Consider the following 9,149-nt stretch of genomic DNA (forward strand, 5'->3'; position numbering starts at 1 on the left):
TCTGATGATAGATAGATAGATAGATAGATAGATAGATAGATAGATAGATAGATAGATAGATAGTAGATGATGGATGGATGGATGGATAGGACAGATGGGTGGATGGATGGATGGATGGATAGGACAGATGGGTGGATGAATAGATAGATAGATAGATAGATAGATAGATAGATAGATAGATAGATAGATAGATAGATAGATAGATAGATGATAGATTGACTGATTGATTGAACCTCCCTTTTCCATCCTCTCCATGTCTTGCAGTGGCTCATCATGACCTGGAGAATACACTGAACTGCAGCTTCATTGAACCTCCTTCTGTGGTCGATCAGCCGTCACCCTCCTGGTCGTCCAGGGGCTCCTTCTCTTCCTTCGATACCACAGACGAAGGACCCGTCTACTGCGTGCCCCACGAAGGTCAGTGGAACTCCTGGCATGAGCCAGACTCTGATCAGACCTGGCCACTGAAAGTGAAAGTCAGTGGTCACAAGAGCAGAGATTAGTCCCCAAAAGGGTATCGTTTCCTTGGCTGGTTATTAGGAAAAGTTGGGATAGCAAAAAAAAAAAAAAGCCCTGTAAGAGTATATGTACACACACACACACACACACACACACACACACACACACACACACACACAAACATTGCTGTGGACCCAATGGCATGGTTGGACCACCGCTGTCTAAAAGTGCCCCAAATGCAATCAAAAATACCTTTAAAAAAAATTCAAACTCGGAATAACCCAAAGAGAGAACACAGGGAACATCCAGGTGCAAAGCAGCCCCCGCCACTTGACTCCTCCTGAAAGCCCCTGGTCTCATCTACCAGGCATCCGAGAAGACCCCTTTTCTCAGGGACAGTCAATTTTGGCAAGGGTCCTACCAATCAGATTGGCTCTGCCTTCCTCATATTGGGAGAGGGAAAGAACCATGCTCCTTAACGTCTGCGGTTTCTCTCCAAGGCAAGCTGGGAGTTGGAGTTCAAGTATGCTAAAATTCCCAGCTCACAAGAGCCTCGCTACAGAATTAGTCCTGTGGACCACTACCAGGCTGCGGCATGCCAGCAACGGTCCGCACAAACAAGCAAAGCCCCATCTGCAGGATGCAGGCAGCACACAAAACCAGGCCCCCTCCGGTCCGGGGAAAAACCTCTCTCCATGGAACCGGTCCCTGGTGCCCAAAAGATTTGGGGGGCTCTGCTTTAGAGAGAACAGGAGGGCCGCTGAGCATGCTGAATTCAAGATTTTGATGTGGCAAAGTTTCCCTCGAACAGCACATTGCAAAGGGCTGGATTGAGACTTCCTTGAATAACACGGTGGCTCAGTGGGTTAGGACGCTGAGCTTGTCAATCAGAAGGTCGGCAGTTTGGCGGGTCGAATCCCAAGTGCCGCGTAGCAGAGTGAGCGCCTGTTACTCGTCCCAGCTTCTGCCAACCTAGCAGTTCGAAAGCACGTCAAAATGCAAGTAGAAAAACAGGGACCACTCCGGTGGGAAGGGAACAGCGTTCCGTGCGCCTTTGGCGTCTAGTCATGCCGGCCACATGACCACGGAGACGTCCTCGGACAAGCGCTGGCTCTTCGGCTTTGAAACGGAGATGAGCACCGGCCCCTAGAGTCGGAAACGACTAGCACGCGTGTGCGGGGGAACCTTTACCTTTTACCTGAATAATGTGTCACTCTTGAGAAACCAGGCAGGGATCAAAGCAAGATCAAAGCATCACTTTTTAATCTTACACAGGCAGTCCTAGATCTCACGGCCACAACTGAGTCCAAAATTTCTTTTACTAAGCGAGGCAGCTGTTAAGTGAGTTTTGCCCCATTTTACAACTTTCCTTGCCACTGTTGTTAAGGAATCACTGCAGTTGCTAAGTTAGTAACACGGTTGTTAAGTGAATCAGGCTTCCCCTGTGGAGTCTTTCTTGTCAAATGGTTGCAAAAGGGGATCACGTGACCCCCGGGACACTTCAACCGTCATAAATATGGGTCAGTTGACAAGCATCTGAATTTTGATCATGTGACCATGGGGACGCTGCGATGGTCGGAAGTGTGAAAAATAGTCCCAAAGTCACTTTTTCCAGTGATGTTGTAACTTTGAACGGTCACTAAGGGAACAGTTATAAGTTGAGGACAACCTACAAAACAAATGTGCAAAACTTTCTTGTGGCCCTGATGATGTCGCCTCTCACTTTGGCTGCTGAAACCTCTCCCAAAGGTTTGTTCCTTTAACACAGACTGGGCCCTCTTCAAGTTTTCTTTTTGCAAAACTGAGGACTAGGATGCTAATAAAAATAGAAGCTGGAAGGGACCTTGGAGGTCTTCTAGTCCAACCCCTTGCTCAAACAAGAGGCCCTGTACCAATTTAGACAGGGGCTGTCCAGTCTTTTCTTTAAAACCTCCAGTTTTTAATGATGGAGCAGCCAGTGGAGGCAAGCTGTTCCACTGGTTAATTGTCCTCACTGCTAGGAAGTTTCTCCTTAATTCTAGGTTGCTTCTCTCCTTGATCAGTTTCCATCCATTGTTTCTCGTCCTTCCCCCTAGTGCTTTGGTGAATAATTTGACCCCCTCTTCCTTGTGGCACCCCCTCAGATACTGGAATAGTGCTATCATGTCACCCTTGTTTCTTATTTCCTTTAAACTAGCCAGACCCAAGTCCTGCAGCCGTTCTTCATATGTTTTGGTCTGCAGGCCTTTAATCATCTTAGTTGCTCTTCTCTGAAGAGAAGATATGGTGTGATATGGTGACCAAAATTGGCTGCAGTATTCCAGGTGTGGTCTTACTAGAGTTCCATAAAGTGGTACTAATATTTTGTGTGATCTTGATTCTATGCCTCTGTTTATACAATCCAGGATTGTGTTAGCTTTTTTGGCTGCTGTTCCACACTGCTGGCTCGTAGTCAAGGGATCGTCCACTAGTGACTAGGTCTCTAAGGTCCCTCTCAGAGTTACTGTTTTTAAGCCAGGTCTCGGCCAATGTGTACTTGTAACTTTGATTTTTCCTGCCTACATGTAAAACTTTGGTTTTCTCCACATTGAAACTCATCTTGTTGGATAGGGCCCATTGTTTATTTTATTTATTTATTTTATTTTATTGCATTTATATACTGCCCTTTCCCTGAGGACTCAGGGCGGTTTACAGGGAGTTAAAAATCAACCATACAAAAGTTAAAACCAATTTAAAAAAGATTAAACCAACCCTGTACTATTAAAAACCCCAATTAAAATAAATTTCTCCTCAGCCTGGGCCCGAGAGCTCAAAGAGGTCTTTGTTCAAGTTGGTCAAGATCTTTTGGGATCCCAAGTTTGTCTTCTGGGGTGTTGGCTACTCCTGCCAGTTTGGTGTCATCTGCAAATTTGATGAGTTCCCCTTCAATTCTCTCATCTAAGTCATTGATGAAGATATTGAAGAGTCCTGGGAATAAGGCGGAACCTTGTGGTACCCCACTGCTTACTTCTCTCCATGTAAATGTAGTGCCGTTGAGGACTACTCGTTGAGTACGGTTTGCCAGCCAGCTACAGATCCATCTGGTGGTGATGTTGTCTATTACACCCTTTTCTAGCTTACCAAGTAGTAGGGGTTGTTTTTTTTTGTTTTTTTTAATCCCATTTATATCCCGCCCTTCTCCGAAGACTCAGGGCGGCTTACAAGCTTAGCAGTAGCCTTCATTCGATGTATATGCCTGCTTGTTAGGGCTTTCACACACACACCCCAAGCGGCATTTTGGCAAGGGTCCTACCAATCAGATTGGCTCTGCCTTCCTCATATTGGGAGAGGGAAAGAACCATGCTCCTTAACTTCTGCGGTTTCTCTCCAAGGCAAGCTGGGAGTTGGAGTTCAAGTATGCTAAAATTCCCAGCTCACAAGAGCCTCGCTACAGAATTAGTCCTGTGGACCACTACCAGGCTGCGGCATGCCAGCAACGGTCCGCACAAACAAGCAAAGCCCCATCTGCAGGATGCAGGCAGCACACAAAACCAGGCCCCCTCCGGTCCGGGGAAAAACCTCTCTCCATGGAACCGGTCCCTGGTGCCCAAAAGATTTGGGGGGCTCTGCTTTAGAGAGAACAGGAGGGCCGCTGAGCATGCTGAATTCAAGATTTTGACGTGGCAAAGTTTCCCTCGAACAGCACATTGCAAAGGGCTGGATTGAGACTTCCTTGAATAACACGGTGGCTCAGTGGGTTAGGATGCTGAGCTTGTCGATCAGAAGGTCGGCAGTTTGGCGGGTCGAATCCCGAGTGCCGCGTAACAGAGTGAGCGCCTGTTACTCGTCCCAGCTTCTGCCAACCTAGCAGTTCGAAAGCACGTAAAAATGCAAGTAGAAAAATAGGGACCACTCCGGTGGGAAAGTAACAGCGTTCCGTGCGCCTTTGGCATCTAGTCATGCCGGCCACATGACCACGGAGACGTCCTCGGACAAGCGCTGGCTCTTCAGCTTTGAAACGGAGATGAGCACCGGCCCCTAGAGTCGGAAACGACTAGCACGCGTGTGCGGGGGAACCTTGACCTTTTACCTGAATAATGTGTCACTCTTGAGAAACCAGGCAGGGATCAAAGCAAGATCAAAGCATCACTTTTTAATCTTACACAGGCAGTCCTAGATCTCACGGCCACAACTGAGTCCAAAATTTCTTTTACTAAGCGAGGCAGCTGTTAAGTGAGTTTTGCCCCATTTTACAGCTTACAATCTAAAGCACAAATCAAATGTGCTTAGCAGTAGCCTTCATTCTATGTATATATGCCTGCTTATTAGGGCTTTCACACACAACCCCAAGCGGCATTATTACAAAGTCAGCTTAATTGCCCCCAACAATCTGGGTCCTCATTTTACCTACCTGGGAAGGATGGAAGGCTGAGTCAACCTTGAGCCTGGTGGGACTCGAACCTGCACTAATTGCAGGCAGCTGGTGTTACTTAAGGAGGCATTAGCCCACTGCTCCACCAAGGTCCACTTTGTCCAATGCCTTACAATAAGATCGCTGGAGTTCTCTGGAATTAGAGGGGTGCGCCCGTGGTGACGGCAAAGCTGGCTGGAGTCTCCACTCTGCATTTGGATGGCAGGCCTGCGGTCGGTGCTTCTCCTAGGATCTGAGCTCCTAATTTCTCCTCTCCTCTCTTATTTTGGCAACCATTATGGAACAGAGGACTTTGACTCGATCCCAGCTCCACCGCAACCCTTTTGTAGCAAATAACAGGCTCTTCACAAAGGACCCTGTAATGCCTAAGGAATTCTCAAGCATGGATTTGAAAGGGGAAAAAAACAGCACCATAATTACGATGCAGAGATGTTCCCACCAGTGGAAATTAACTCCTGCAGTCACAGCTCTGCGTAAGATTAAAGCTCTGTGGCTGCTTTGGCACATGCATGAACAGGAAATGGGTCCCTCTCTGTGGGACCTCCACAGACTTCCCCTCTCCTGCTTCCCCCTTGCTTGCTGTTGCAACTCCCAGCCTCAGGAGTGTCTGCCCTGGCTTCCAGCCAGCTTTCAAAACACACACGCACATACAAACATAAACACACCACCACGCCCCTTCAAACTCACTTGGGATCCTGGCATGACAGCCCCCCACTCCTTGGCTTTAATAGCTGCTGGGTTCCAGCCTCTTGGAATTGGCCCTCCCCACAGATATACCATTTAATCTGCTGGTTAGTTTGTAGTTGACCTGTTTGTTTTCTGTTGTTAGGGTGTTGTGTGACTGGAGCAGTTGGCTAGCTTTAAAAAACAAAGACTTATTGTCTCGTTCCAAGTAATGAGTTAATGTAATGTGACCAAGTTGACTACATTGGGCAAATACGCACGATATCCGTGGGTGAAGAAACTTCAAACCTCCCAAAATGCTTTGGGTACAAAAGCCACTCATATTTCTCAGCAAAAATCCTTTCCAAAACAGTCTCCAATCTGGCACCGGAGTTGGGAGAGGGACTGTGCCTTCAACTGTCGGCAGGAGTGCTCTTTACGGAAATTTGTAGCTGTCTTAGACTCAATATTGAAACAAAATGTTTGCTAATCTTGATTTTTTTAAAAAAAACAACCCAAAGTCTGCTCAGCATCATGAACTTGGTTCAGTGTATTAAATTTTATCTCAAATGTTGCATACCAATTGCCCCTTTAAAAAAAAACCCACCCTGAAACCTTTCACTATCAAACTACAACGGGGGTCTTCAAACTTGGCCCTTTTATGACTTGTGGACTTCAGCTCCCAGAATTCCTCAACCAGGCATGCTGGCTGAGGAATTCTGGGAGTTGAAGTCCACAAGTCATAAAAGGACCAAGTTTGAAGACCCCTGAACTACAAGAATAAAAGGAGTTTGTTTTTTGCTTCCTTGATGCAGAACCTATTGGCTTGGACAGCATCTTTTTGTGATAGGAAAGGATAATAATGTGAGTTTCTGTGATATCCAGGTGAAGCCCAGATGGACTGCAGCCTTTTGCACCCTGGCCCTACCCCTGAATTTGGAGACAGTGCAGCAGCATCTGGGGCAGATTAGAAAAGTCTGGAGTGTAGTTACAACAGACATAGGAAGAAGGGGCAGGCCTTTGACAACACAAGTGTGCCCATATTCTTGCTTTTACCTCTGTCAAGGAAGCCGCCTGTTGGTGCATTTTTAAATTCTGCCTGGGCCTCAGCTTTGCCTTGAACTACGTGCAAATCATTTGCACATCAATGATTAAGTACCAGCTAAAAGGAACGTCTCTTTCCTTGTTGTATAATGAAATGAAATCCACCCCTGAGCACAAGCTGTATTCTGCATACTCAATACTTGTTGGAGCCAAATCCCTCCTTTCATGCAATCTCTCTGCCACACTCGCTGGTGTGCCAAAATTCTGCCACGGCTAGAAGGAGGAAGCCCAGTGGTGGGCGATCTCAAATGATTGCTGGAGACTTTCAGATTTTGGTTTTTTATGGGTTTGTCTTTGAAGGGACGTGGTGGCTCAGTGGTTTGGGACGCTGAGCTTATCGATCAGAAGGTCGGCAGTTTGGCGGGTCGAATCCCGAGTGCCGCGTAACAGAGTGAGCGCCTGTTACCCGTCCCAGCTTCTGCCAACCTAGCAGTTCGAAAGCACGTAAAAATGCAAGTAGAAAAATAGGGACCACTCCGGTGGGAAGGTAACAGCGTTCTGTGCGCCTTTGGCGTCTAGTCACGCCGGCCACAGGACCACGGAGACGTCCTCGGACAAGCGCTGGCTCTTCGGCTTTGAAACGGAGATGAGCACCGGCCCCTAGAGTCGGAAACGACGAGCACGCATGTGGGGGAACCTTTACCTTTACCTTTACCTTTGAAGGGAGCCGAAATTCTCAGAAAGGCGGCTAGCAATGTATTTTTTTTTAAGGCTTTTCTCTGCCGCTGCAGCCTTCTGACAATGGGTGTCTCCTGAAAAGGCTTGGAGGGGGGCAATTGGGGGGGATGGGTGGCTCAAAGTGACGGGGGGGCGGGAACAGTCCCCTCCCTGCCTCTTTGCAGCTTGGCTCAGTTGTCTCGATGGCAGCCCTCCCGGCCGCGGCCCTGACCGCTCTCCCTCCCTCCCTTCCCTCCGCAGAGAGCGCCAGCGAGCCCAAGGAGCGCCTCTCGGCCCCGAGCAGCACCCTGGAGAAGGCGCCGCAGCCGCCGCGCAAGGAGGCGGCGGAGGCCGGCGAGTCCACCGTCCTGAAGGAGAGCCCCCCGGGCCCGCCGGACAGCGGCGAGGCGCCCCTGCTCAAGTCCTCGGACAGCGAGCGCTCCTCCTGCGGCTCCGGCTCGGTCAGCGGCGCGCTCTACGCCCGCATCGCGCGCCTCTCCAGGCAGTCCCGGGAGGAGGAGGAGGCCCCGGCGGCGGAAGCCCGGCCGGCCAAGCCCCCCTCCCCGGAGCGGGCCAAGCCGCCCCCGCCGGACCCCTCCACCAAGCCCAAAGTCTCCTGGATCCACCACAAGTACCACGCGGCCCAGAGCAGCAACTCCCTGCCCGGCGCGGCCGAGCTGCAAGCGGAGCGCCGGCCCGGCCCCGCCAAGCGCAAGAGGAGCCCCGGCGAGGCGGCGCGGGCCAAGGAGAGGGCCCCCCGGCCCCCCCAGGAGCCCGGCAGCCCGGAGGGCCCGCCCTGCCCCGCCCAGGCCAGGCAGCGCAGCCGGAGCGGAGCGGAGGAGAACCTCAACGGCGCTCTGCACTCCGCGCTCAAGAGGATGGGGGGTCCCGGCGCGGAGAGGCGGCCGGCCGAGGCGCCCCGGAGCCCCGCGCAGCCCAAGGCGCCGCCCGGCTTCTCCGCCGAAGCCGCCACGCTGCTGGCCGCCCAGCTGAAGGAAAAGACCCAGAGCCTCCAGCGGGGCGAGGCGGGCGCGCGGCCCAACGGCATGAGCCCCCTCCCGGCCCAGCGGGAGAAGCCGGCGCCCCCGCAGAAGGCCAGGCAGGCGGGCGCCGCCCCCGGGCAGAAAGCCGGCAAGCCGCTGCCGCCCACCTCCGCCCCGCTGCAGAAACTCCTGGGGCCCGGAGACCCCGCCGCCGAGCCCAAGAGCGGGGAGAAGCCGGCCGGCGGGAGCGGCAGCCCCGAGGCCACCCCCGCGCCCGGAGACCCCGCCGTCAAGAAGACGCCCATCAAGAAGCCGCCGCGCAAGAAGGGCCGGGAGGGGGTCGCGGAGCCGCCCAAGGGAGCCGCCACCCCTCCGCAGACTGTACAATAGGGGAAGGGGAGGGAGAAGGAGGACCTGTCCCGGGGCCAGAGGGGCTGCTCTCTCGCTCTGGGCCAGCGGAGACCCCGCCTCAAAGAGAGCCACAGCCTCTCTTCGGATGGCCTCCCCCTGGGACGGGTCGGGGGGGGGGGGCTTTCGGGGACCCAGCGCTGGCGCTGGGCTCTGGCAGGGAGGGCGGGGTGGAGGGCTTTCTTTAAACCAGCGTTCTAACTGCATAGACCTGCTTCTCGGCCTCCGGGGAGACCCTCGCAGGCCTTGGGAAGGGTGCCTTGGGCTGGGTTTGGGGCTGGGAGGGGAGGAGACTGGGGTGCTGGGGGTCTGCGGCAGGCAGCCAGCAGACCAGCCTTTTCTTGGGGAGGGGGTAGCTGCATTCACCTCTGGAAAGCCTGGATGCAGCCAGGGCAAAGGTGCTACTTAAAGGGGGAGGCAGACTTCACTTTTGGGGTCCCCAGTCCCTGGGGAGCGAGGGCAGACTCTGCAGGAAGAGGGCGCAG

At 52.4% G+C, this 9,149-nt stretch overlaps 1 protein-coding gene across 1 annotated transcript in view; it reads left to right on the plus strand.

The window, feature by feature from the left end:
• Positions 1 to 8,716, plus strand: part of SCARF2 (scavenger receptor class F member 2) — an 87,608-nt gene extending 78,892 nt beyond the window's left edge. Inside the window, exons 10-11 of the mRNA XM_083373244.1 lie at positions 265 to 417; positions 7,535 to 8,716. Of these exons, the coding sequence (XP_083229370.1) occupies positions 265 to 417; positions 7,535 to 8,646 (1,265 nt within the window). The 3' untranslated portion in view covers positions 8,647 to 8,716. The remainder of the gene's footprint in view (positions 1 to 264; positions 418 to 7,534) is intronic.
• Positions 8,717 to 9,149: the final 433 nt, after the last annotated feature.

Source organism: Vipera ursinii, assembly GCF_947247035.1.
Source record: "Vipera ursinii genome assembly, chromosome: 14".
NCBI classification, from domain to species: Eukaryota; Metazoa; Chordata; class Lepidosauria; order Squamata; family Viperidae; genus Vipera; species Vipera ursinii.